The sequence below is a fragment of the Simochromis diagramma genome, unplaced genomic scaffold (assembly GCF_900408965.1).
Source record: "Simochromis diagramma unplaced genomic scaffold, fSimDia1.1 OVJJ01000738.1, whole genome shotgun sequence".
In the NCBI taxonomy this organism is placed as follows: domain Eukaryota; kingdom Metazoa; phylum Chordata; class Actinopteri; order Cichliformes; family Cichlidae; genus Simochromis; species Simochromis diagramma.
In genome coordinates, this window is record NW_024387255.1 from 167631 (window position 1) to 195337 (window position 27707).

Consider the following 27707-nt stretch of genomic DNA (forward strand, 5'->3'; position numbering starts at 1 on the left):
ATTATTATGAGATTATTATGAGATATATATATATATATATGCTTTAAAACTAAGTTAACGCTGAAAGTACAAACATCACTAATGTCACACAACTTTGCCGACATGTGGCCAACAGCAATGTTTTAATGTTCTTCATTATTAAACATTCGCACATAAATAAGTGACATCATATTCAGTACTCTGACAGTTCACTCTTTGGCCGCTCCCTTCTGCCGTATTTTGCGGCAAAATTATCCACACCCACCGCCGCGCTATGAATTGTGGGATATATGGGACCACGAAGCGTGCACCAGACCACGCTTGATATTTGGGGAAAACGACGGCGCATTTGGAGTATGCATTTGAAGTACACTTCGGATTGGGACAGCCGTCGTCGCGTGGCAGTGACGTAATCGCACTTAAAATGTGTACTTCAAGCGTGCAGACCCTGAATTGGGACACAGCCCTGGAGTCAAAGTGCGTTGCTATGAATTCTGTGATGTCATGGCTGCTTCTCTGGTCATAAATGAGCCACACTGTAAACATGCTGTGAATAAAAGGCTCGATCTGCATGCACATGTGCATTTACCTGCAAAACCACAAACAGGCAGGAAACAGACCTGAACATTTTATTATTTTCACAATAAAAGCTTCACATAAACAGCCATCTACTTCCTGTCTACACACTAATTAGCACAAGGCTGCCAGCAGTGCTTTCTGGTATTGTAGTGCTGAAGGTGAGCCGGTGCAGAGGGAGTGCTCAGTTCATGGCGAGGAACATCCAGCCGGGCCCTTCAGAATCTGTTTTAAGGCCTGGCCTTCATGAACGCCATCAGGAGAACGCCTAGCAAGCCGGAGCACCTGGACACAGAACAGGTAATGAGAGAGAGACACACCTGAATACAGCACAGCTGAGACCATCTCACAAAACATACTCCCTGAAGCACTTAAAGAAATGCATCTGTCTGTAAATCAAACTCTGGCCCCGCCTCTGCCTCACCTGTCTCGGTGTCACACCCATCTCTGGACTGACTGGACCGAATTTTTGTTCCTCTTAAATTGACTAAATTCAGTCTTTGGAGTCACAGGTGAGTCTGTACCTGTCAGGCGTTTCTCCGTGCATCAGTACAAGGAAATGGTAAATGGTAAATGGCCTGCATTTGTATAGCGCTTTTCTAGTCCTTAAGGACCCCAAAGCGCTTTACACTACATTCAGTCATTCACCCATTCACACACACACATTCACACACTGGTGATGGCAAGCTACATTGTAGCCACAGCTGCCCTGGGGCGCACTGACAGAGGCGAGGCTGCCGGACACTGGCGCCACCGGGCCCTCTGACCACCACCAGTAGGCAAACACGGGGTTAGTATCTTGCCCAAGGATATTTGGCATGCAGCCAGGAGGCAGCCTGGGATTGAACCACTGAAAATCTAACAGATAGGTGAAGCTGATACTCTGATCGCACCTGCCGAGTTCACACAAACTTCCTTTGAGTCTCGTCACTGTGTGTAGTTAACTTGATGTGCATTCACCTGCAGCTCTAAGTGGAGGTGAAGGTCATGTGATCCACCTGGTTCATCTTTATGTGGTTGTCGAGGATCTGAAACATTTCCTGGATGTTCGGGACGTAACCAGACTGAAGCTTCGACCACAGGGGCACATCTGAGGGGACGACAGAAAGCGTTACACCAGGAAATGAGGTCAGAGGAATGTCCCTACCTGATCTCCACAAGGAAACCTGGGTGTGTTTGTACAGTTCAAAAATGACCTCTCACCTCCTGTTTAGGAGAAGGTAACTCAGACTCGTATGATGAAACTACAACATCCAGAGGCAGGCCGCACCTCTTACTTCCTCTTGTGTTCTGAGCTCATCGTCATCCACAGTTTTAAAGAGGCGGGCGGCACGATTCATTGAGTAACTCCGATTATAACTTTATTATTTTTAAAAAAAATCCTCGATTCTTCATTTAACGGACGGCACTTTAATAACAACAACAACGTACTTCTGATCTGGTTTCTCTCATATCACGTCATTGTACACACAATTAATAACAAAATAAATACATTAATCTGCACACCATCATTTTGATTCTTGAGTTTATTCAAATATTTTAATGGGCGGGAATTGCACAGCGATAAGCATTTCGCCGTATGTCACACAGTGCATGATATGTGACCAATAAACTTTGACTACAGACTACAACAGAAGTGTGTGAATAATAAACTGTGTTAAACCTAAAACACTGATAACAGCAGCACCGATGATGACGCTGGCACAGTTTAACGTGGAGGCGGAGTCTGTTTATACAACGTGAAGAGCAAAGAGGCAGAGGCGTTACCGACACAGTGAGTTTAGGTGGGAAGAAAGAAAGCACAGCCTCCGAAACAGCAGCGCTGTTCCTGAAGTCACCATTAAAACCTGGAAACAGCTGACCAACGGAGAAAAGCAAACTCTGTAGCTGCTCCACCCATCGCCGTTTAGTTTACAGAAAAATCTGCAGTAAAGCTGCAGAAGTAAGGCTACATCAAAATATGCAGATGAATTGTTAACTGAGTCTGATATAATGTTTAATTTATAGAGCTTGCTGAAGGCTGACGGCAGCCAGCCCACTCTCCGTCCCAGTGATCCCTACAGGGCTGAGTCTAAAGGGGGGCATAGAGTGTCCTACACCATATTTACCTCCAGGCTTTGTAACATTGTTTTTCAGATTTAAAGTGGAATAAAACTATATTGATTGCGTCAATCAGTGTTGGTTCCTATGTGGACAGTTTGATTTCACAGAAGTGTGATTGGTCTTGGAGTTACATTGTGTTGTTTAGTTGTGTTCCCTTTATTTTTTTGAGCAGTGTAGATTGATGTGTATGACGGACCAAAAACAGAAGCCTCCAAGGAAGAAATGATATACTTTCAGGAAACCTTATTTCCCTGTGTTGGTTTACAACTACTGTTGGCAAACTGCTGTGTAATTAGGTGTGTGGGGTCCTCTACAATTCTTGTGGCTTTGTGGATGCAAAAAGTGTCCGCGATGGAGGAAAGAGAGGCTCCAATGATCTTCTCAGCTGTTCTCACTATCCGCTGTAGGGTGTTAAGATCCGATACGGTGCAGTTACCACACCAGACAGTGATGCAGCTGCTTAGGATGCTCTGGAGAGTACCTCAGTAGAAGGTGGTGCAGCATCTGGAACACTTAGCCTCATTTTTGCTTTTAGCCCTAATGGTTTCCACTCAGTTATCACTTATCACTTCTGTCACTCGTTAGCTAACCTAAACTAATTTAGGTCTGTTAGCAGCAGCAACCAATGAAACAAGTGACATCACTCTGTAGGGCTGTGCGATATGACCAAAATCTCATATTCCGATATAAGACATTTATCGTCCCGACCACGATATAAAAAATTTAACATTTTCTGTAAATTCTGTGACTCTTGGGCAGCTCGACTTGCGTGAAGTGTTTCGAGCTGGATGTCCTTTACCTGGAATCCAGTGTTTTAACTCATGCATGAAACTATACATTTTTAGACATAGATTGTAAAGGCCGTCCTTCTCTTTGTGAGTGTTTATTACACGGCATGCTGCGGGGAAAAGCTTGTTCTAACGTTTGAGTCTAAAGTTTATTTTTTAGCACCTGACGGCTCTTTTTGCTTCTCATCCGTAAACACTCTGCATACAGCGGAGCCACGCAATGGTTTTACCGTCATTGCTGCTAACGACAGCACGTAAAAAACAGGCGCTTGTCCGTCCATAGTGTGGTTATATTAAATATAAGAGAAAGAGAGAGCTTTAAGAAATTAATATAGTCACTACAGTGACCATCAAAATAATGAAAAAATATTGCCGTAAACAGTTTATTTTGCGACACCACGAAACAAATGATAGCGTGATAGGAAACGATAGATGTTTTTATATCGTCATCCGATATATATCGTTATATTGAACAGCCCTATCTGTGAATGTTTTTTGTTTTTAAATCAAGCTTCACATACAGTTTGTTTGAGCAGAGCTCCGGGATAGAAATTAGACTGAATACATACATGTTCTCTTTAATAACTCACACAAAGAAAAGAGTGAGAGATCATGTCTAAGACATGTACGCAGAGCTTGCTGTCAGAGTGACAGGAAGTATGAGCACTTTCATATAAGTAAATAACAAACTGGGTTTCTGGTACAGATCAGGCAGCATTACAGCAGGATGTGAGGTCAGCAGTGATGTAATTGGTTAGAGTAAGAAGTGCTGTTCTGTTTCTGATGACTGACAGTTTATTACTCTGAATACTTTGACTTTAGTGCAGACAAGCGTCCAGGAAGACTAGCAACCACTGTTGTGGAAGCTAATGGGGTTCCTTATAAATAAACAAATAAACAAACAAGCGTGAACTATTACAGTAATTTGAGTTGTAGTACTGAAACTGTGTCACAAGCATGATGTTAACACAAAGGTCTGGTCCAATCAGAACTCACCATTTAGTGTGACCTCAAAGGCTCCAGTGGACAGGAAGTGAGTCTCCATCATGTTACAGAGGAAGAAGGCCATGAGGCAGGAGAAGATCTGCAACAGAAGCACAGTGTCCGTTACCATGGTAATCAGTAAACAGCACCCATTACCATGGTAACAGCAGCAGGATAGGCAGACGATTCTACAAGCTAGCGCTCTGATCACACCATAACCTCAGTCATCAGTCTATTCATGAGTGTTTTTCCAAGGTCATTTAAATCATTCCTCAGTTTAAATGAACTGCACTGACAGCCTGGAGAAACAGGGATTGGTGAGATTTGGCCTGTCAAGCTCCTTTTCCATTACTACCTACTGGGATCAACTTGCCACGACTCGGAGCGACTGGTTTTCCATTACCGCCTGTGTGTGGTCAGAGCAACGCGTCCGAGTTTCCCGCAACGTAACTAGTGTGAAACACGAACACTACAACAAAGGTGGGCGTTGAAGCAATGATATAACTGCTGCTCAGTCTGTGCCTTTTCATTAGACTCAGGAACCACAGCGTTGTTTTTGTAGCCATTTTCATCATTCCCCCGCATCCTCTGATGTCTCCTTCCTCAACGAGCTCAACAACTTATGCTCGTTTTGAGCGAGGGAACCCCACAACCACAACCAAAACAGACATGACGCCAGACTGACTCTCTCCCCCACCGATGTAGGAGCGGTGCTGAGCAGGATCAATGTCCACAAGGCTGCAGGTCCTGATGGCATCCCCGGGCGTGTTCTCAGAGCGTGTTCTGGGGAGCTTGCAGGAGTGCTCACAGACATATTCAACCTGTCCTTGGCCCACGCTGTGGTACCGGCCTGCTTCAAATCCACCTCCATCGTCCCGATACCCAAAAACTCCAACCCATCTTGCCTCAATGACTACCGCCCAGTAGCACTCAACCCCATCATCACTAAGTGCTTAGAGCAGCTGGTCCTAGCACACTTCAAATCCTGTCTCCCCCCCACCCTGGACCCCCACCAATTCGCATAGCGCCAGAACAGGAGCACAGAGGATGCAGTCTCCATCGCACTGCACTCTGTCCTCTCACACCTGGACAACAACAACACATACGCCAGAATGCTGTTTATAGACTTCAGTTCAGCATTCAATACAATCCACCCCTCACAACTCATCAGGAAACTGACAGACCTGGGCATCAGTTCCCTCATCTGCAAATGGTTACTGGACTTCCTGACCAACCGCCCCCAACATGTCCGGCTGGATAACCGCTGCTCATCTACAATCACAATGAACACCGGTATGATGAGCCCTTTCCTTTACTCCCTCTTCACCCACGACTGCAGACCTGCTGATGGTTCCAACACCATCATTAAGTTTGCAGATGACACCACGGTGATTGGCCTCATCAGTGACAAGGATGAGGCCGCCTACAGGGAGGAGGTGGATCGTCTGGCTGAGTGGTGCGACAGAAACAACCTGCTGCTTAACACCGAGAAGACTAAGGAGCTCATCGTGGACTACAGGAGGAATGCTGACCCACATCCACCCATCCACATTAAGGGGACAGCTGTGAAGCGTGTGAGCAGCTTCAAGTTCCTGGGAGTCCACATCTCCGAGGATCTCATCTGGACGACCAACTGCTCCAAGCTGGTCAAGAAGGCTCACCAGCGCCTCTTCTTCTTGAGGACTCTGAGGAAGAACCACCTGTCCTCAGACATCCTGGTGAACTTCTATCGTTGCACCATCGAGAGCATCCTGACCAACTGTATAACAGTCTGGTACGGGAACTGCTCTGCCTTGGACCGGAAGGCGTTGCAGAGGGTCGTGAAAACTGCCCAGCGCATCGCCGGAGCACCACTTCCTGCCATAAAGGACATCTACAGGAAGCGGTGTCTGAAAAGGGCTGGGAAAATCATCAAAGACCCCAGTCACCCATCACATGGACTCTTCACCCTCCTGCCCTCTGGGAGGCGCTACAGGAGCCTCCGGACTAAGACCACCAGGTACTGGAACAGCTTCTTCCCCACAGCTGTCAGACTCCTGAACTCTGCCTCCTGACATCTGACCCACGTTAAACTCATGGACTGAACATACACACACACACAATGGACAACTGTACCCTCAAACACACAATAATAACAACATGGACTGAATCACCACTCACAACCACTAGCACTTTATATAGCCTCTGTAGAAATTATCCACATATCTCACTTATCTTAACTGCACTACTGTATAATTCTGTGTAAATAATCATTCTGTACATACGATAATTTTTAATCCTACAACTTGCGTAGTTCACATTTCTGTATAACTGTATATCTCAGATTTCTGTATAGTTTTTTTATTTCATATTTATATCCTGTTCATAGCCTGTACATAGCTTGTACTCACTACAGCCTGTACATAGTTATAGAATATTCATAACATACTTCATACCGTGTACATTATAACATACCATAATAGACCCATTTCTGTAATATACTTACATATCTATATTATTGCTAATATATATTGTAATATATCTATATCATGGCTAAAGCACTTCTGGATGGATGCAAACTGCATTTCGTTGCCCTGTACCTGTGCATGTGCAATGACAATAAAGTTGAATTCTAATTCTAATTTAAAAAAAAATATATGGTGGTTTAGATTTTCGTGAGTGACACACTCTCAGACTCATCGAGCGATACTACTGACCAGCCAATCAGTGGCATGCAGTCAGACGATGTCACATTTTAGTACCTGCCCGGATCGATTGGAATCCTGGGAAAGCAGTAACAAAAAAAAAAAAAAAGTACCAGGTACTGTGACCTGATGCAAAACCCAGCAAACAGTGATGAACCGTGCAGAGTTGATTTGAGCAGGCACTAATGGAAAAAGGGCTTCAGAGTTAAGAGACTTGAGCTCACCTGTTGGATCCATAACCAGCACTGATTAGTGCATCAGATAGCACAGCGACTATCTGGCTCTTTGGATAAGTTATACTTGCAGATGTTTGAAGGATGACTGGAGAGCAAAGGACTCCAGTAATGTTTTTTTCCACAGCAGGTGGGCATGTTCCAGTAGCTCTGATGTCACGGCAAAATGTGTAATAGGCACGCTGGTCCACTGTGTCCATTTACACACCCATGTAAAAATTGGATTACCAGCAGGGGGAGCTAATGTATTTAAAGTCAAGTCAGTAGAGAGCAAAAAACATATTAAGTTAATTCCAGGGTCCTTAATCAGCAAAATCCATTATACTATGCTAATATGTATTTCCATGTAAATGTCTGTATAAACACGTTGCTGTGATTATATTCATGTTGGCTTGAAATAAAACGTCTCCTTCTGCTGGTACTACAGATTACTGCAACTTCTGAAAGCGTGTACATTTCACATTTTGGAGAGGCAAAGCGTGACATGGAAACAGTGGACCAGCATGTTGATGGAATGGTAGATTTACTGTCATTAGTAAGTCCCACCTGAAACAACAGTGTGGGTGGAGTTTGCCTGTATGTGTCATCAGTTGGTGATTAAACATTATCAGTATTGAACAGCGGCTCAGGCTGCACCAATCAAGAACCACTAACAAACAGCCAATCACGGAGCTATGCACATGTGCTATCTGCTAAGTGCTGGTACCTTGTTGTTCTGACTCCAGGTCCAGGCAGGTGGCGTCTGGAGGTGGAGAAGCGAGAAGGGGTTCTGACCACTGACGATAACCAAAATGGAGAGCAGCTTCAGATACGAGATCAGCTGAGCTGCACACCTGACGGGAGGAGGCAGGTTAGATACAGCTGTAGAGGCTGGGGACAGAGTTTACAGACGGAGCACCTCACCTGCTGAAGGCAGTGGGAGGGTAGTTCTCGCCTTGGATGCGGATGTCCGGGTACACCTCACTGATGGCCTGAGAGTAATCCTGGAAGACTTTACTGTAACCTCAGGAGATACTGAAAGAAGCACATCTGTTAGGTGATTATAATCTGTCACACTTACACACTGTCACACACAATAACATTAGCCAATCAATTATTAGGTAGAGCTGGGCGATAGAACGATAACGATATGTATCGCGATATAACTTTTACTCGATAGAGAAATTAAGCTATCACGATAGACCTCGCCGCTCTTGTCCTCTTAAAAAAAAAAAAAAAGGTCAGCCAATCCAAATTAAGTAGCGCAGAGCCGAACCAATCACAGCCGCAGCATCACGTCGCGTGACTTGTTACGTACAGCACAAGTGCCAAGCCGCACGTGTGTTTGTTTGGGAAGCAGCCAGCGGGTAATGGAGCCAGCGCATAATGGAGGAAATGAGTGTGCCGACTAGAAAAATCAACCGAGCGTGACCGAAGAGAAAACAGATGATGGTTCCAATGCCGGAGAGATTGTCGAACGGAAGAGCCATAGAAGTTCCGTAGTGTGAAGGTATTTCGGCTATTTCAAGTCTGTAAATTGTGCCGAAAGCAAGTCTGGAAATACAATAAACTGGTGCATGCGTCACACTGTGCGCCACGTTATTGTTTCGGTGAAATGAATTTCTACAATACTGTTACTGTTAATTCTACTCTCTGCAGTGTTTAAATGCTTACATATACACACAGTTACTGTCCGTCCACACATACGACTCGGTTCTGCTTCTATGCCCCAGCTTTGTTTACTTTTTCCCACCGAGGCTTCTAGACTTCTGATTGGCCAACATTTCTGCACGGTTAGGAATCTAGCGCCACCTGCTGCTTTGGCATGTTCATAGCAGCGTTTTCCTTCATTTCTGCCTTTATGTGTGGACGGGATTATTTTTTAAAACGAAAACGGAAAATCTGTTTTCAAAAATACCCGTGTACGTGTGGACGTAGCCTCAGTCTCTGACTGGAAGCGCTAATTCGTCATTCGGCTTTTGTCAGACTAAAGTAACTGTTAAAACTGTTTGAAAAGCTCAGCTATACAACAAGGAGAGATTGAGAATTTCCTTTTAGTTCTCAGTTTATTTGATATTGACAAAAGTTAGTCAGTTTTGTCTGTTCTTCTGTAAAACAAACTAAGATTTATTTTTAGAATTAATATTTTGTTTCTAAGTGGAATTGACAATTTAGTAGTCTGTTTCGTTTGTTCTATTTTGAAACGTAAACGCTTTAGCGGCTGCCTTTTGTGTAGTTTGCAATATTTGCCTTTATTTATCTGAAAAAGTCTCATGTTCCTTAAGTACATCTACCCTGTTGAACTTATTATGGGAAATAAATATTTAAATAAAAACAAGCTGCTGATTATTTCACATTTTACTTGTGAGCAACGGCACATTTAAATCTTACAAATATAGTTATTTGGCTTATATCGTGATAGATATCGTTATCGCCTGAAATGAAAAAAACATATCATGATATGAAAAAATCTCATATCGCCCAGCTCTATTATCAGGTGTATTTTTTTTATTTTCCCGAAAGACGGACGTTGAAGACAAGAACACCTGCCTTAAGATGTCCAATTAGATGGTCAGAAGCGAAGCAACTCGAACTTGATCAGCCAACAAAATCCGGGTAGTCTCCAAATTCCAACCGACCAAATGAGCAAAGTTGGGTTACCCGAAGCTCGTAAATGACAAGTATTCACCGCTAGTTAGCGCTGGCGCCGTAGATCACGCTAACTTAACTCGTATTGTCGATGGTTTGTGTTTAGATTTTCACCCACCCTGTCTTTATTTTCTCTTCACCTCGGTCATTCTCACGGATGCTCACTGCTAGCCTCTGTGTTAACTCACCAGTACTGGAACCGCAGTACGGGGCCGCTGTAGATCGCCGCCTTAGCGGGCTTTCCCGGTTCCGTGTCCGGGAAGACGGCCGGGTTGTCGGGTTGCCCACTCTGCGAGCTCGACCTTCCGACATAAATGTCCCGGAGGGTGAGCGCCGTGAAGAGAAGCAGGGCCACCAGAAGGCCAGTCTGGCTGTACTCCGCCATGACTGCAGTAGTCAAACACAGGAATCGAAAGCAGAACTACATTCGCTGATGCCACGCTTCCGCTCTGCTCTTTCACATTAAAAGAAACGTCCGGCGGGAAAAATGACGGTTTTTGATACATATTCAGCGGGCTTTATATATTTTGATTGGAGCGATAAAGCTGGTTCGTGTTTAGATAATCTGAGATTTTTTATCTGAAACATCAGCGGTGCGGTGAAGGGGGGGGGGGTTGTTTTTTGTTTTTTTACATCCCATAGTGACGTCACATTCACCCGACACAAAGTGGTAAACAGTGCAACGTCATAAACGTGGGACACAGCGTAGCGTGTGGTTGGAGGCGCCAAGGTGATAGAACAGATATAAGCAAATAAAATCGGGGATTTAATGATTTATTCAGCCTCTGACCTCGAGCACAGAGCACCAAACGGCTGACGTCACACAGGTACGTTTCCGCTGTACGGTCATGTTAAAGATTGCAATATCGAAGAAAAGAAAAAGGAGGTGTGATTCTGTTCTGAATGATTCAATATGTCGCTTGTCTCTCTGAGATTGTCATTGTTATTGTTCTAAATAAAGTTCATTTAAAAAAAAAAGATGCAATATCGAGCTGTTAACAGGAGAACGCATGAGATGTCTTTAATTAATGTAGGGGAGAGTGGGGTGAGTTGTGCCAGTTTTTACTTAAAGTGACTTTAAAGCGACCGTAATGTCCAACTAAAACATGTACACATATTTCAGGATGTTGAGCAGTAAAAATGTTCTGACATGTTCAGAACAAAATGAAATTCAAATGAAGACGAAATTAACTGCAGTTGTCTTCACAAATCTGGCCTACTCCATAACATCCCAGCTGTTGATGCTACTCACTGCTCCCTTCTGGCTCTACCACCAAGTTTTTGTGATGTGGATAATGTTTTTATGCACATTTTCTCTATGGGAAATAATTATGAATATTCTCTATTACTTTTTCTTAATAAATGCACACTTAACCAAACCTGCTTTTGCATGTGATATCCCTGCCAGCTGGATCAAAATCCAATTTTTTTGTGCATGAACTGGCTTTTGAGTATTCACAAAGAAATGAACATATAAAGGCTGCTAGTGCCTTTTAGATGTTTTGTCAAAGACTTGATGGCATTTCCATCTGTAGCATCCAGCCGAACTGAGAAGGCCAGAACTGATGGTTGTTGAATGACTTTTATTATTCCTTGCCGTGTATCAGACAACGAACCAACGTAAGAGCTTATTCCCCTGTCGACAGTAGCTAGAGCCATTCATTTTTATACTATTGTTTTTCTCTCCCTTTTCTCCATTATCAGTAGTTTGCAGTTTTCTTGCGTCTTTTGTTACATCAAGCTAGTTTCCGTTTGCAACATTCACGTCTGGTCACACAGGAAGTTACTAAAACAAAAGCACAAACGTTATATTACGTTATATTATATATTAGCTAGCTTTACATAGCCACTTTTACACCATCCATCTTCTTCTTTTCCATGTATCATTTTAATGTCATCCTGGATGTTCATCTTCCTCGCCACCTGACGAATGGACTTCCCTTCTCCACCTCGTTCACTCAGTAAACTCTCTCTATTATAACTCTGTGGCATGAGGGTCTGTTTATGTTTTTGGTCTGAAATTAAGAATGTCACAGTGGAAAACTATAAAAATACAATCTACAGTTACAATAAAATAATATGTTTAAAATATTCATAAGTGTGGCCCCTTGGCACAAATTACCCCAACAACACCATTTTGAAAAAAGGCATCATCCAACAGTTTTGAGTATCGACTCACAGTCTAGCTTACCAAATCTTTAACACATCTGTGAAATGTTTTCAGACTTTTCTATAACTGTTCATACGCAACAATCAAAAACCAAATCACCCCACTTTCCCCTGTGCCAAATAATAGCAGCTGATCTTCACAGCTACCTGAGGAACAGCTGAGCTGAACTTCCTCCTGACATGAAGCTTAATAAACACAAACAGGCGGTTTTCTCTTCTTCTCCACACAGACTGTGACAGTAAAACACAAGTTTTTGTTTAACTGGTGTGATCCATTTACATATTCCACTCTCCGTGATCAGCAGGTGTTAAACAGCTGACAGGTGAACAGGATGTTTGCAGGTAAACTTGAGGCTTTGTCTGTAGCGTCATGAGGAAAATGTTGGCTTGTTATTTAAGTTACAGAAGGACAGAGGTGTGAGACTAGGCGGAAGACTTTTTGATTTTTAAAAAAAATAAAATTCAAAGAATTGAATTGTGGTCTGATGAGAATATTGATATGGGTATCCATTTGAACGAGCTGGAGATGGAGCCCATTTTTGTCTTGTCAAACCTCATGACCCAGAGACAGAGACGACATCCAGTGAAAACGACGCAACATCTGCAACACGGAGAGAGCTCACCTGGAACACCGATCACACTCACATTTGTTTGTTGGCAAACAGGTGAAGTCCTGAAATGTTTCTGATCTCTGAGGAAGGTTTCTCATCGATAAATCGATCACTGAAAAACCTTGAGCTCACAGTTGCTTCACCAATTGTAATAACCTGTAAATAATCTGCTCATGATGGAAGATGAAGAGGAGTCTCATCCTTCCCTTCAGCGTGGTCTCCTACACATGGACTTCATATTTCACTCCATCCTGGTTCCTGTTGCAGTCATATGATATTTTACGGCCATCCTTTCTGTGTCATCCTTTCAGGCCTGTGAGGGTCACCATGTTAAGTGTGGGGGGCTCGTCGAGGATCTTCAGCCTTCCCATACGAGGATTCTGCTCAGCTGTGATCTACAGGAAGTCACTTCCACCTGTCATCACCTCTCCTGGCAACTACCTCCATAGATCAGGAGGGGGGGCACACGTGTCAGGTGTGCGGGCCCTGTCAGGTGGCAGCAGCGATGCTGCAGGTGGGTGGTACAGCAGTCTGGCGGACTCGACCCCAGTTCACCTGTGTGAACAGCTCCTGGTGAGCGTACAGGAGGCGAGCGGGTTGCCGTGGTGGTTTAGCATATGCGTAGCGACGCTGTCAGTGAGGACGCTCGTCACTCTGCCGCTCGCTGCCTACCAGCTGGTTGTCATCTCTAAGGTCAGTGACGCAGGGCTTCACATATAAGATAAGATAACCTTTATTAGTCCCACATGTGGGAAACTTGTTTTGTCACAGCAGAAAGTGGACAGTGCAAAGTTACATAGCAAAAACTGGAGAACACTGGAACACAATAAGAATAAGGTACTGTACACAACTGTACAGAATAGAATAAAATACTATATACAATAGGATAAAAATAGAATACAAATGCTTTATACAACTGAGTAAAAATACAACTTTGTTGGAAAAAGAGTATTGCACTTAGTCTTATTGCACATGTGTGGATGTGTGTTTGATCAGTTGAAGTCTTTGTTGTGGAGTCTGATAGCAGTGGGGAGCAAAGACCTGTGAAATCTCTCCGTCCCACATCGTGGGTGCCGCAGCCACTGAAGGAGCTGCTCAGTGCTGTCAAAGTCTCCTGCATGGGGTGGGAGATGTTGTCCAACAGGGATGACAGCTTAGCCACCATTCTCCTGTCACTCAACACCTCCACTGGGTCCAGAGGGCATCCTAGAACAGAGCTGGCCCTTCGGATCAGCCTGTTCAGTCTCTTCCTGTCCCCAGCAGAGATGCTGCCACCCCAGCAAACCACACCGTAAAAGATGGCTGAGGCCACCACAGAGTCATAGAAAGTCTTCAGGAGTGGGCCCTCCAATCCAAAAGACCTGAGTCTCCGCAGCAGGTACAGCCTGCTCTGCCCTTTCCTGTAGAGGGCGTCTGAATTATGAGTCCAGTCCAGTTTATTGTTCAGATGAACACCAAAGTACCTGTAGCTGTCTACAGCCTCAATGTCCATACCTTGGAAGTTCAGTGGTTGCAGTGGAGGATGTTTGTGCCTGTGGAAGTCTACCTGTGGCGTGAATAAGGCACGGCGGGACCACGGAGCAACGTTCAGAGCCATCTCTATTTAATTCACGTCACACCACAACCCACCCAAACCCCTGAGTCCCCGTGTTTTTAAACTAGGCGGGCGTGATTAAGGATGCCGTGCAGGTGCGTCCGCCCTCCCTGCACGGCACCGCGGACCACGCCCCACCACATACCCCCATCGCCCGATTGAGGCCGGGGAGCCATCCGGCCAAACCTACTCCCCCACCGCCAGTGGGAGAGGGAATCAGCCCGGACAGCTGGCGCCCCCAGGCCCCGGCCAAGCGACGGGGAGGTGCGAGTTCAGGTGGCCGCCCGCGAATCCAGCGGCGCAGGCCAAGCTCGTTCGGAAGTCGGACGCGTGGCAGGTGCATCCGGCGCGGCCGGCACAAGCGTGAGCCCCAGCTCACAGGTGGCTGGGCAGAGGTGTGGCGTGTACTGGCCTCTGGTGGTGGTGAGGCCGGTCTGGTGAGCACGGCGATCTCAAGCGTGGCGCACGCCTCGCTCGCCAGTTCCACTCGAGCAGGCTCCCCTGGCACGGGGACCTCCAGTTCCTTGCGCGGCCCCTCCGTCACCGCCGTCGCTGCCCGCTGGAGCAGCCCATAGCGCGACTCCTCCGTCACTACTGCTCCCTCCGCCGCCACTCCCGGCTCGAGCAGCCCCTCGCGCAGCTCCTCCTCTGCCGCTGCTGCTGCTGCTTCCGGCTCGAGCAGCCCCTCGCGCGGCTCCTCTTCCTCCAGCCGGCGCAGACCCTCGCGCGCCTCGTCTGCCGCCTCCGGTTGGAGCGGCTCATCCACCGCTCCCGGCAGGAGCAGCCCTTCACCTGGCTGTTCCCCCTCCTCCGGCAGGCGCAGATCCCCGCGCGCCTTGTCTGCCACCTCCGGCTGCTGAGGTGCCTCACGCGGCTCCTCCACCGCTTCACTGTCCTCGGGACACACCTGTGGGGGTGGCGCCCAGGCCCAGAGCAGCGCCGCCAGCTCCCCAATCCTTTCCAGGTGGCGCTCGGACCGGTCCTGCAGCTCTTCCTGCTGGCGACGCACCTCCGCCGCCTGCTCCCGCTGGGCAGCCGCCATTTCGGCCACCCTCTGGGCCAGCTCCTCCATTCCCTGGCTCCGATATGGACCCGCCGTGCTGCCTCCTGGGTTTCGGCACCACTGTGGCGTGAATAAGGCACGGCGGGACCACGGAGCAACGTTCAGAGCCATCTCTATTTAATTCACGTCACACCACAACCCACCCAAACCCCTGAGTCCCCGTGTTTTTAAACTAGGCGGGCGTGATTAAGGATGCCGTGCAGGTGCGTCCGCCCTCCCTGCACGGCACCGCGGACCACGCCCCACCACACTACCACCAGCTCCTTGGTTTTACTGGTGTTGATGTGGAGGTAGTTCAGCTGGCACCAGTCCACAAAGCCTTGGGTCAGTTCTCTGTACTCCCTGTCGTCCCCATCAGTGATGAGGCAGACTATTGCAGAGTCATCAGAGAACTTCTGCAGGAAGCACTGGGTGGAGCTGTGGGAGAAGTCTGCAGTGTAGATGGTGAAGAGGAACGGAGCTAGAACCGTTCCCTGTGGGGCCCCGTACTGCAGACGACCCTGTCCGACACACAGCCCTGAGTTCTCACATACTCTGGTCCGTCGGTGAGGTAGTCCAGAATCATGTGGTGAGGTGATGATCCACTCCATAGTTCTCCAGCTTGTCCTTCAGGACCGTGGGCAGAATGGTGTTAAAGGCACTGGAGAAATCAAAGAACATGATTCTCACAGTGCTCCCAGCGGTCTCCAAGTGAGAGAGGGAGGGAGTGATGTAGGAGGTGGATGACGGCATCATCCGCTCCAATGCCAGGCTGGTAGGCAAACTGAAGTGGGTCCAGTGATGAGCTCACAAGGCACCGAAGCTGAGCCAGGACCAGCCGCTCCAGGGTCTCCATCAGGTGGGATGTCAGAGCCACCGTCTTGTAGCTGTTGAAGGTCATCTGTGCAGTGTCATTGCAGTAGTTACCAGAGTCCCCTCACAATGACAAGGTTGCTGCTTCAGCTCGTTCTTCCTGTGTGATCCTGTTTCTGGCTGTAGGTGAGGCGGATGAGTGCAGAGTGCAGACCCTTTCTTTCACTGCATGAAAGCAGACTTAAACATGTTTGATGGTTTAAAATACTTTGAGTGGTCAGTAAGAGGGGAAAGGTCTGTCTGTGTCCACAGACTCATCCAACATACTTAATGCTGGTCACATGATCTCAGGTCAGAGTTTGAGGGTCTCATGATGTTTTTGCCGCCTTTAATCCATCTTTGTGCTTCTAAAAGAAAATCCAGCACTCCCACGTCTCTACATCTGACCTTAGATCAGACTGTAGTTTGTCCTCAGAGAGAAGAAATATTTCAGGAATCCAGACATTTTTCCCTCCCCCTTCTCTCCCACGAATTCTGTCCTCCTCGTCCTCCTCCTCGTGTCCTTTTAAACTGAAATGAAAAAGGAAGCCTCTGAGAATCTCAGCTGACACGTCAGCTTTTAACCGCCTTTAAGTTACTTTACTTTACCTCATCATGTTTTGGAGGAGTACTCTGCAGCTGCCTCTGAGTTTATCCAGTCAGAAGCATCCGTTTATTTAAGGTGCTTTTTTTCCCCGTGAGATGTCCCAAAAAAGTTCCAGTTGGTCAGAGCAAAGATGTAAGCTTTATCTAAAGCAGCCCCTTAGTTCCTGCAATGAAAAACCCACAAAACTAACTATTATTAACCAACCCCCCAGAATCTAACCATAGTAACCTTCAGGTGATGTGCAGGTGGAGGCACTACAGGCTGAAATCTCTGAGCTGGCCAAGAGACTACGCTATGAAGTGTCAGTCAGAGCAAGAGAGAGAAGCTGGACGGAGAGAGAGAGCCGGTGAGACACAACTAACAGACTTAAAACAACAACAAACAAATACATTCAAAGAAACAAAAAAAACATCCAATAGACAACATGCAACCAGTCAGTCTGTCCTCCTGCCAGGTTCCAGTTCAAGAAGAACCTGCGGCGGATCGTCTCTCAGCTCTACGTCAGAGATAACTGTCACCCCTTCAAAGCCAGTCTGCTGGTCTGGGTTCAGCTGCCACTCTGGATCAGTCTGTCTCTGGCCCTCCGAAATCTGAGCCTGGATCAGTCTGGTAAGAACCTGGACCAAATGAAACTAACCTAACCCAGCCCAAAATTATGAGGTAGGATACAGTACTGTGCAAAAGTCTTGAGCCACCCCTCATGTCTGAAAAGTTTTGACTTTCCTGTATTTTTGTTAAGTGCTCTTGTGCGATAGTTCTCTTACGCGCTCATTCTTTTCCCTCCCTGCGACGTACAGCAGCTGGAGCTTCAGCTAGCAGGCATACTGCGTGACAAACTGCACACAAACAGGCTGATATCATGAATAAGAGACAAAGAGAAATGTTTAAGGTACAGAGAAAAAAACAACTGAAACAGGCTGCATAATATATTTACCTATATGTTTGCAAGCTTCGAAAAATTGGTGCACCTGCTCAAGAGTCATGCATAGTACCGTGACTTTTACCTGGTCCAGGATGTAGTCTACACCACTCCCAATCCAGGACCTCTGTTTTTCCTGCAGACCTGCAGGGGGCGCTGGCAGCAGGAGGTGCTCTGTGGTTCCCTGACCTCACCATACCAGACTCCACCTGGATCCTACCTGTCTGTCTGGGACTCACCAACCTGCTCATCGTAGAGGTCAGTTTGTCAGCAGTATGTAATTAGCTGATCAGTGGTGTAATCAGTCTAAGCTTCCTGTGCGCTTCTTCTTCAGGTCTTTTCTCTGCAGAGAGTCGCAGCGTCTCGAACCCAGCGGCTGGTCTTGAACACCGTTAGAGGATTTTCTCTGCTGATGATCCCAATCGCTGCCACGGTGCCCTCTGTGAGTTTAAGGTGTAGCCCATCACATTCTCTGCCTGAGGTCTTAGACCAGGTCAGAACAGCCATTTGACATTCAGGAAACGAGTTACAAGCTGAAATTTACAAAAAAGAAAAACATTTTAGTCATAAAACATGCGTACTACACCTGCAGGGAAAATAACCTTTACACATTACAGCCCACTTAGACATGTGTACACCTGAACCACCCTCATTTCCCGACCACTACACGTCCCATTCAACCTGAACAAGAACTTGAATTTGATCTGTGATCAAATGGGACACCATGGGACACATGGAGACTGAGTCTTATTCATTCACACAGCACAAATATGCAGGTGATGAAGGTGTAGTAAGCTGGTTAACATGAGACAAAAATGGCATTAAATAAATAAATAAATATAATTTTATTTATATAGCACCTTTCTAGACAGAGTCACAAAGTGCTGCACATAGGATAATAAATAATAAAAGGGTAAAACAGACAATATAAAACAGTCTGAAATTTAACCAAAAACAGTCTTAAAAAGGTGAGTTTTGAGTTGTTTTTTAAAAACAACTACCGAGTCCACAGATCTTAATGTATGAGGGAGAGCGTTCCACAGTCTCGGGGCCACAGTGGCAAAAGCTCTGTCACCCTTAGTTCTCATCTTAGTCTGTTTTATAGCAAGTAAGCCCTGATCAGATGACCTCAGGGACCTGCTAGGGATATAGGGCTGTAGCAGATCGGAGATGTAGGCTGGTGCCAGTCCATGCAAGGCTCTAAACTGAACCATTGAACTGGTGGACAGTTATAAGTATTTGGGGGTTGTTCTTGATAAGACTCTGTCCTTTGAGTCACATCTTGCTGCTACAGTGAAAAAGGTTAAACAAAGACTGTACTTTTTAAGGAGGTTGAGAGGTTTTAATGTTTCATCTGAAATGATGACTCTTTTTTTATAAAAGTTTTATTGAATCTGTTTTAACTTTCTGTATCATTGCTTGGTACGGTAATATGTCCTTGAATAATAAGACCAGACTTAACAACCTGGTTAAAGTGGCTGGTCAGATTTCAGGGAGGTCTCAGGTCCAGGTTGTGGACTTTTATAACAGGCAGGTGCTGAGGAAGGCGACCTCTGTCCTGTTGTGTTCAGATCATCCTCTCTTTAATGATTTTCAACTGCTTCCATGAGGTCGTCGTTATAAAGTGCCTGCAGTGAAGACAAAGAGATATAGATTGTCTTTTGTACCTAGTGCTATTATCATAGTTAATAACACTAAACCATAAGTGTTGTTGCCATTGCACTTTTTTGATGAAAAATCTAGGTTGTTTTATCAGGCTTATATTATTTTGGTGAGTGTATGTGATGCGTTGGTTGTCTGTTTGTTTGTACGGACATACTGCAAATCAATTTCCCATTAGGGACAATAAAGTTACCATTGACCATTGAAATATCAAGACCAGGACCTTAAAATGTACTCTAAATTCAACAGGAAGCCAGTGTAGCTGAAATAGCAATGGTGTCACATGTGAATACTTGGAGGATCTTGTCAAAAGTCTAGCTGCAGCGTTTTGCACAACCTGCAGATGATCCAGAGAACCTTTGCTTAGACACATAAACAAAGAGTTACAATAGTCCAAGCGTGAGGAAATAAATGCATGTATAGCTATCTCCAGTTCAGGGCAAAATAAAATAGGGCTTAACTTAGCCACATTTCTTAAATAATAAAAACAAGACCAGACCAGAGAATTCACATGCCCATCCAATGTGAGAGTCGAGTCAAAAGTGACAACTAAATTCCTGATAGAGGATTTAACATGCACAGGAAGAGGACCAAGGGCTTTCACTATCTGGGATACAAATCTGTCTGGAGCACATACGAGGACTTCAGTTTTCCCCTCGTTGAGTTGGAGGAAATTTACAGCCATCCAACGTTTGATGGAATCTAAGCATTCTAAGGCATTCTTCATCCTTCACATCAGCTGATCATGAGTGTCATAGCCCCGCCCTCTCTGAGCCTGATCTGAGCTCTAATTGGCTTATATCTCTTACAGGTAAAAGATTATTATGGCCACTGAATGGTTTAGGTGATTAAGTTGATCTGTATATAAGTGAAAGTTTTTAATCTCTCCACAGTCTGTGAAATGTCGGTACGGCCACCTACGAGCTTTACACTGGTGAGCTCGTTCTCCCGACATTTGTGAGTGAAGCAGCATTTGCCTCGTTTCCTGTTCATAAACACAGCTCTGACTGAGGAATGTTTCATGTTCAGATCTGCCAAGTCAACGAATGTTTGAACGTGTTGAGTCGCTCCCGCATTCCTGTCAGGTCATCAGATTAAAGTGTCTGTTCAGGGTTTTATTTTGAAAGAATGTTCCTGTGTATTAATCAGATTAAGGTGTTTTATTCTGAAAGTGTCTCACTGTGTCTCTCCTCACAGTCCATGGCTCTGTACTGGTTTGCTTCCAGTCTGGTGGGATTCAGTCACAACCTCCTCCTTCGCTCTCCTTCAATCTGCCGACTCTTGCAACTGTCGACTCCTCACTCGACATCTCCATACAGAGACCTACTGACCGCCTTCTTCGCCAAATACCGCAAATGACCGCGCTGTCAGATAATACAGCTGCAAACACCTGCAAAACAAGTTGAGGACAGCAAACTGACTCGGTTTAATATTTACTAGCTGCCTGGGTCCACCTGATGGAAAAAAAAAACAGCTGACTGTAACTTCCTGTCAGAGTTTAAAGTCATATAAAGTCAGATAAACAGTCTGTGATGATGTGATCACCTCAGACATTTAAAGTGTTTGATGTTAATCTGAGATGTGTCTGTCTGGTCATAAATAAAGTCACTTCAGACTGTGAATGCTCTGTGTTCAAGTTCATCTCTGAACAATAACAGGAAGTGAATGCATGATCTTTGACCGCCTGTTTATTTTCCCACAGACACTCTCTAAACTTAGAAACCGTTAAAGAGGAAGGATTACAGATCAGCTACTTATTGATCAGATGTTTCCCGTATTTATACCTGTGTGGATCAATAGTGTCTTCTCTGATTCTTCTGTCACACAGTGTGACACAAAGTGGATGAGCCGTTGTGATACTCTGCACTTGTCCCAGAAGTACTGACTTTGTGTACATTATTCTTTCTATATATTTATTTGCTATGATTTGCTATGCACTGACTCTCCTGGCTTTGTTTGTGTGAGCATTCAGTCGCCTGAAAAACAAACAGCCAGCAAATTAAAGCAAATACTCAGTTACATGTTGTTTTATATTTTATTATGTCACAGGATTAAGTCATTTGTTTTCTTGTTTTCAATCTGCACATAGGTCATGTGCGGGAAAGGCCCGCCCAGCATCTCCTGACTACTACTGATAATCTGTCATCAGCAGGTTAAACCAAGAGGAGGGGTTTCTTGCTTGCTTGCTTGCTTTTGTTTGTCTCATGATACAAAGGGATTTTTTGCATATTTTTTTCTTATATAGAGCCATTTAGTCATAAATGTGTTAATCAAAAGATTGGGGAGCTTTTTGTAATTCTCAGTCATTTCTGTTGAGTTTTAGATTCCTCAGCTCAAGCCAATGGTACTGGCTAGAATAACCGAAGGTAAACTGATTTGAGCTGCGTCCCAATTCAGGGGCCTCGTCCTTCGGATTTGAAGGCCGATTAGTTACAGCGACGTGACGAAGGCTGCTCCAAATGGGGCCAACAAATGTGTCCTTCATTTTCCCAGATTTGAAGGATGGGTCGGGTGTATCCTTTGTGGCCCACCATATCCCAGAATTCATAGCGTGGCCCAGCCAAGTTTCCAACAATGGTGGCAGCTACTTAGCTTTAATGCCGACAGTCTCGGTTGTTGTGTCCTTTGGCAATACACTTCAGCTGTTGCCTACTGGTTGTGGTCAGATTCCAAACATTTTTTACAAATAAATAACTGCAAAGTGGGGTGTGCATAATTATTCAGCCCCCTTTGGTCTGAGTGCAGTCAGTTGCCCATAGACATTGCCTGATGAGTGCTAATGACTAAATAGAGTGCACAACTGAAAACCTACAAGACAAGGCCGTCCACCTAAACTCACAGGCCAAACAAGGAGAGCGCTGATCAGAAATGCAGCCAAGGTGGTGACTCTGGGCGAGCTGCAGAGATCTACAGCTCAGGTGGGAGAATCTGTCGATAGGACAACTATTAGTCGTGCACTGCACAAAGTTGGCCTTTATGGAAGAGTGGCAAGAAGAAAGCCATTGTTAACAGAAAACCATAAGAAGTCCAGTTTGCAGTTTGCCACAAGCCATGTGGGGGACACAGCAAACATGTGGAAGAAGGTGCTCTGGTCAGATGAGACCAAAATGGAACTTTTGGGCCAAAATGCAAAACGCTATGTGTGGCGGACAGTGTTGGTCAAGTTACTTGAAAAAAGTAATCAGTAACTAATTACTGATTACTTCCCCAAAAAAGTAATCTCGTTACTTTACTGATTACTTATTTTCAAAAGTAATTAATTACTTAGTTACTTTTTTAAAACACGATTTACAACCTGAAGAGGTGATAAAGCGATAGATCTTTCAGCCCAATTCTACTTTTTCTACATAATCCATCATACAAAATGTAATCAAATGGAAAAGTCTATTTTTTTAACTTGTTTTATCAGTTTTAATATTTTAACTTTATGCATCAAGCAAAAATTTAATTATATGCAACATTCTCTGACTTGAATAAATTAGTTTAACATTTAAACCTATTTTCTACACATTCCAGCACATAAAATAAAATATTTTTTGTGTTTACACTCACTCTTTCAAATAGATGCAAGTAAAACACAGCAGAAAATAAATAAAGTCAAAGACTAGCGGTCCTGTTGCTCTATTTTCACCTGTAAAGCAGGACTGCGGTAGGCGGAGGTTTACCCTGGTGCAGGTGTGCCGCAGCGGTCAGTTGAAGAATCCGCAAGTTTCTCTGTGAATTTCCCATTACGTCGTTGTGCACTCGGTGCTTGCTTGGAAGTTTAGGGGTTTTTTTCGCTGTAAAAAGAAGTTTTCTTCCCACGCACGATGGACGCTAATGTTTTTGTCACTTTTTATGGAATCAAACTCAAAGTAAGGTCAGTACTTCCACGCTTTAAACGCTGCACACTCATACTCTCTCCCACAATCGATATGTGATCCATTGTTGATCTGCACAAGGCTGTTGTCACTAACGGCGCACTCGCTTACGTCACTGTCGTGAGACATTCTCCCAAAAAAATCACGGTTTTAGTAACGCAGTAACGCAGCATTCCTACGGGAAAGTAACGGTAATCTAATTACCGTTTTTGCAATAGTAATCCCTTACTTTACTCGTTACTTGAAAAAAGTAATCAGATTACAGTAACGCGTTACTGCCCATCTCTGGTGGCGGAAAACTAACACTGCACATCACTCTAAACACATCATCCCCACTGTCAAATATGGTGTTGGCAGCACCATGCTCTGGGGGTGCTTCTCTTCAGCAGGGACGGGGGAAGCTGGTCAGAGTTGATGGGAAGATGGATGGAGCCAAATACAGAGCAATCTTGGAAGAAAACCTCTTGGAGTCTGCAAAAGACTTGAGACTGGGGCGGAGGCTCACCTTCCAGCAGGACAACGACCCTAAACATAAAGCCAGGGCAACAATGGAATTGTTTAAAACAAAACATATCCATGTGTTAGAATGACCCAGTCAAAGTCCAGATCTAAATCCAATCAAGACTCTGTGGTAAGATCTGAAAACTGCTGTTCACAAACGCTGTCCGTCTAATCTGACTGAGCTGGAGCTGCTTTGCAAAGAAGAATGGGCAAAGATTTCAGTCTGTAGATGTGCAAAGCTGGTAGAGACGTACCCTAAAAGACTGGCAGCTGTAATTGCAGCAAAAGGTGGTTCTACAAAGACTCAGGGGGCTGAATAATTACGCACACCCGAGTTTGCAGTTATTTATTTGTAAAAAATGTTTGGAATCATGTATGATCTTCGTTCCACTTCTCACGTGTACACCACTTTGTGTTGGTCTTTCACGTGGAATTCCAATAAAATTGATTCATGTTTGTGGCTGTAATGTGACAAAATGTGGGAAAGTTCAAGGGAGCCGAATACTTTTGCGCTTTGTTGGATGGTGGAGGCTGTCATCTGGTGGTTAAATACTGGAGGTGATCAATCAATTATCTAATTATCAGAGACTCCACCCAACAACTCAGCAGACACGCCCAGGTATCCACGCCCTAAGAAAGAAAAGGGGAAAAAAAAACCCACAGCCATCCTCTGGTGGGAGGAGTCACACATAAAACAAACACTGACAACATTGGATCATAACACAGTTAAAAGTTGAAATGTAAATGGTTGTTTTTTTATTATATAATTGATTTGTTTACATTTTATGTGGAGTGAATAAATAAAAGCATATTTATATATAAACATATATAAATAAAAACATGTTGTTGTTGTTTTACATTAGTAATTCATTTTGTGCATAATTTTATATTACTGTTGATAATAAATTAATTAAACCAACAACTTGAAGAGCTGGTTGTGAGCCGGAATTCCCATCATTAGAGAAAGCGAACTCCCGGCACACCGTTTTCAGACCCCCCGCGGTCTTTGGCTACTCAGGTTAAACATGATATATAAGTCACTCAGATAACTTAAAAATGTTATTGTTTGTTTTTTTCACTGTTTTATTTGTTCCTGAGTAAATCGGTTTGGCTGAAATTAAAATTCTAGTTTTCGCACAGCTGAATAAACGTCAAACAGAAAACTGATTAAACAGAAGTGTGAGATGATCGAGAGTTTGCTCCAGTGTCCTGTTATATTTTAGATAGCGAGGAGCAGACGGCTGAGTGTATTAAACTCCACCGAGACAGTGGTGACGCAAATCTGACGGCCAATTTCACAGCCGCTCACTTCAGGCCTACCCGGTCTTTGGAGGACACGGCCCACGTAGACTACGAAGGACAGGTCCTCCAAAGGATGCAGCCTAGGAACTGGGACACAGCTACAGTCAGTCTCTGCTTGATTAAGGTGAAGGAGGAGAGGTGAGCTGTGTTACTGATTCCATGTGCGTTTGTTAAGTTTCACAAATAATGGAGGTCACTGTAAGTAAATTGCCCGTCTCTGGGAACCCAAAATGTCTGCTTACCCTACCCCCTTCCTTGATGCTCGAGTCAGACTGCTTCCCACAGTAATACTATAACACAGAGTACAGCACAGTTGTAATAATCAGAATACTTTAATGATCCCTGAGGAAAGTATGTGGTGTCAGTTGTACAAAGTCAATAAGAACAGTAACAGACCAAACTAAATAATAATACACTATAATGCAAAGTTTACAAAATAAGAACTAGCTCTAATATATAAAAATATCTCAATTATAAATATCTAGAATAATACGTGATATATACTGTCATGTTCGGAGGCAATAAGACGCAGGGTTCTCAAGCACGAACCACTTTTTATTCAATTGTAGCAGCAGTGTACGTGGCTACATCAATTTCTGGAAAAACACATATACACCGGTCTTCTAGCGACCTCTAGTGGCTGTCCTCATGGTAGCCTTACTAGGACAACATAAACAGATTTCACAACATCTCCCCTTTTAACAAAGGTACTTTAAACATAAAACAGTGTTGTCAGAACGCAGGACATCACAGGGGTAGACTACCCTCAGTCCTGATAAGGGATTATTCTGCCCTTAGAACATAGAAAGGAGATAGTCCTCAGTCTCTGAATCTGAGAGGTACTTTAATTTCCCGCCCCCTGGAAGTCACTCTCACAGGTGTGGTAGGGTGGAGAGGAGACCCCGGGACAGGGATTGGCAATGTCTGCCTTACTGGTGGTTCTTGGGAAGCGGCCGCCCCTTTAGTTGGAGTAGTCGGTGTAGCTGGAACAGTGCTCTGCTGCTGCTCCTCAGGATCAGCGGTGCCTGGGACAGGCTGAAGGTGTCGTCTGTTGCGGCGAGTCACGTTCCCATTCGCCATCTCCACCAAGTAGGATCTCGGCTCCTTAGACTTACTGATGACCTTAGCTGGAGTCGTCCACCCCTTTTCCCCGTCAAGCTTCACTACAACATCCTGGCCTGGGAGAAGCTCAGGAAGTGGACGAGCTGAATGTCTGCGGTTGTAGAAGAATCTGTAAGAGTCCTTAGCTGCAGCATCTCTTTGGCACACTGTGTCCCTATTGACTGGACTGGGCAGCAATGTCTTTTCGAGTACTGGGACGGTGGTGCGGATTTGACGTCCTGTCATAAGTTGAGCTGGGCTTGCACCGGTTGCTGCAATTGGTGTAGAGCGGTAACTCATTAAGGCTAAGCAGGGGTCAGGCTGTTTGAGAATGTACTTGGCCGTTTGGACAGCTCTTTCAGCAGCTCCATTTGACTGGGGGTAATGAGGGCTCGACGTAGTGTGGGTGAAGCCATAACTCAGTTTGAAGTCTTGGAACTCTGATGATGTGAACTGCGTCCCATTATCACTGACCAGTTCTAACGGGATGCCCCATCTAACGAACATGTGTTTAAGCTTGTTAATGACCTGTCTGCTGGTTGTTGTAGTGAGGGAAGCAATCTCAACGTCTCTTGTAGGGCGACCGTGGCTCTGGGGGTTGGGAATCGCATCTGTAACCGGAAGGTTGCCGGTTCGATCCCTGGGCTCTCTGTCCTGGTCGTTGTGTCCTTGGGCAAGACACTTTACCCTACTTGCCTACTGGTGTTGGCCAGAGGGGCCGATGGCGCGATATGGCAGCCTCGCTTCTGTCAGTCTGCCCCAGGGCAGCTGTGGCTACAACTGTAGCTTACCTCCACCAGTGTATGAATGCGAGAGTGAATGAATAGTGGTATTGTAAAGCGCTTTGGGTGCCTTGAAAAGCGCTATATAAATCCAATCCATTATTATTATTATTATTATTGAAAAATAGTCAACAACGACAAGAAAGTTCTTACCCTCAAGCTCGCAAAGATCAGCTGCAATCTTTTGCCAGGGGCCATTGGGCAGAGGAGTAGTCACGAGAGGTTCAATGTTGGGCCACCACACTGTTGATCTTGCGCGCTCTCTACATTTAGTTAGTCCTTGGTGGCCTTCATGTAATTGGTCAAGGACACTGGGTCTAAGTGCTGTGGGAATTACGATGCGATCGTGGTAGAGCACTAGACCATCTGATTCTGAAAGGTGGCTTCTGGCTGCATAAAAGCCTTGCAGTGGTGAGCTCTTTGCCATTCTCCGAGGCCACCCTTGTCTGATGAAGATGATTGCTTTTTGGAGCTCTGGGTCCCTCTGTGTAGCTCTACGAATTTCCTCCAACTTATGTGACTTGATAGGTTTGCTTGTCACTACGTTGCTCACATATGCCTTGACATGGCTGTCTGTCTCGGACGGGTAGCATCCGTGCAGTGGATGTCTGGAGAGTGCGTCCGCCACCACTAACTGTTTACCGGGAACATGCTCAGCAGTGACATTAAATCGCATCAGTCGCATCAGCAATCTCTGACATCTCAGTGGCGTTTTATCAAGGTCGTATGA

The 27707-nt window shown here is 45.1% G+C and overlaps 2 protein-coding genes and 1 long non-coding RNA gene across 4 annotated transcripts; 1 reads left to right on the forward strand and 2 right to left on the reverse strand.

Annotated features, from left to right (window-relative positions):
• Window positions 1-592: 592 nt before the first annotated feature.
• selenot2 (selenoprotein T, 2) lies at window positions 593-10399 on the reverse strand. The gene is made up of 6 exons (XM_040002087.1): window positions 10164-10399; window positions 8251-8361; window positions 8054-8180; window positions 4443-4530; window positions 1516-1645; window positions 593-840 (listed from the first exon to the last, which is right to left on the reverse strand). The coding sequence occupies exons 1-5, from the start codon at window positions 10358-10360 to the stop codon at window positions 1524-1526; spliced, it is 645 nt and encodes a 214-aa protein (XP_039858021.1). The 5' UTR covers window positions 10361-10399; the 3' UTR covers window positions 593-840; window positions 1516-1523.
• LOC120715227 (cytochrome c oxidase assembly protein COX18, mitochondrial) lies at window positions 1986-21450 on the forward strand. 2 transcript variants are annotated; one of them, XM_040002085.1, is made up of 8 exons: window positions 1986-1996; window positions 10680-10802; window positions 13067-13448; window positions 17096-17196; window positions 17305-17459; window positions 17912-18027; window positions 18104-18211; window positions 20629-21450. In XM_040002085.1, exons 3-8 carry the CDS (start codon window positions 13083-13085, stop codon window positions 20788-20790), a joined length of 1008 nt encoding a protein of 335 aa, XP_039858019.1. In that variant the 5' UTR covers window positions 1986-1996; window positions 10680-10802; window positions 13067-13082; the 3' UTR covers window positions 20791-21450. The 2 variants fall into 2 exon arrangements, with proteins under 2 accessions (XP_039858019.1, XP_039858020.1); XM_040002086.1 differs by lacking the exons at window positions 1986-1996; window positions 10680-10802 and adding an exon at window positions 8276-8383 and having other exon boundaries at window positions 20629-21153.
• On the reverse strand, window positions 18191-20721 carry LOC120715229. The gene is made up of 3 exons (XR_005691575.1): window positions 20612-20721; window positions 19235-19397; window positions 18191-18302 (listed from the first exon to the last, which is right to left on the reverse strand). It is a non-coding gene; the product is annotated as an uncharacterized LOC120715229 (long non-coding RNA).
• Window positions 21451-27707: the final 6257 nt, after the last annotated feature.

What these genes read in the sequence shown, in the direction of transcription:
- LOC120715227 (XM_040002085.1), top strand. Translation starts at nt 13,083, where the DNA reads ATGTTAAGTGTGGGGGGCTCGTCGAGGATCTTCAGCCTTCCCATACGA. An exon ending in TGGACGGAGAGAGAGAGCCG is followed by an intron (nt 17,197 to 17,304) that starts GTGAGACACAAC and finishes TCCTCCTGCCAG; the next exon opens with GTTCCAGTTCAAGAAGAACC. An exon ending in TCTGAGCCTGGATCAGTCTG is followed by an intron (nt 17,460 to 17,911) that starts GTAAGAACCTGG and finishes TTTTTCCTGCAG; the next exon opens with ACCTGCAGGGGGCGCTGGCA.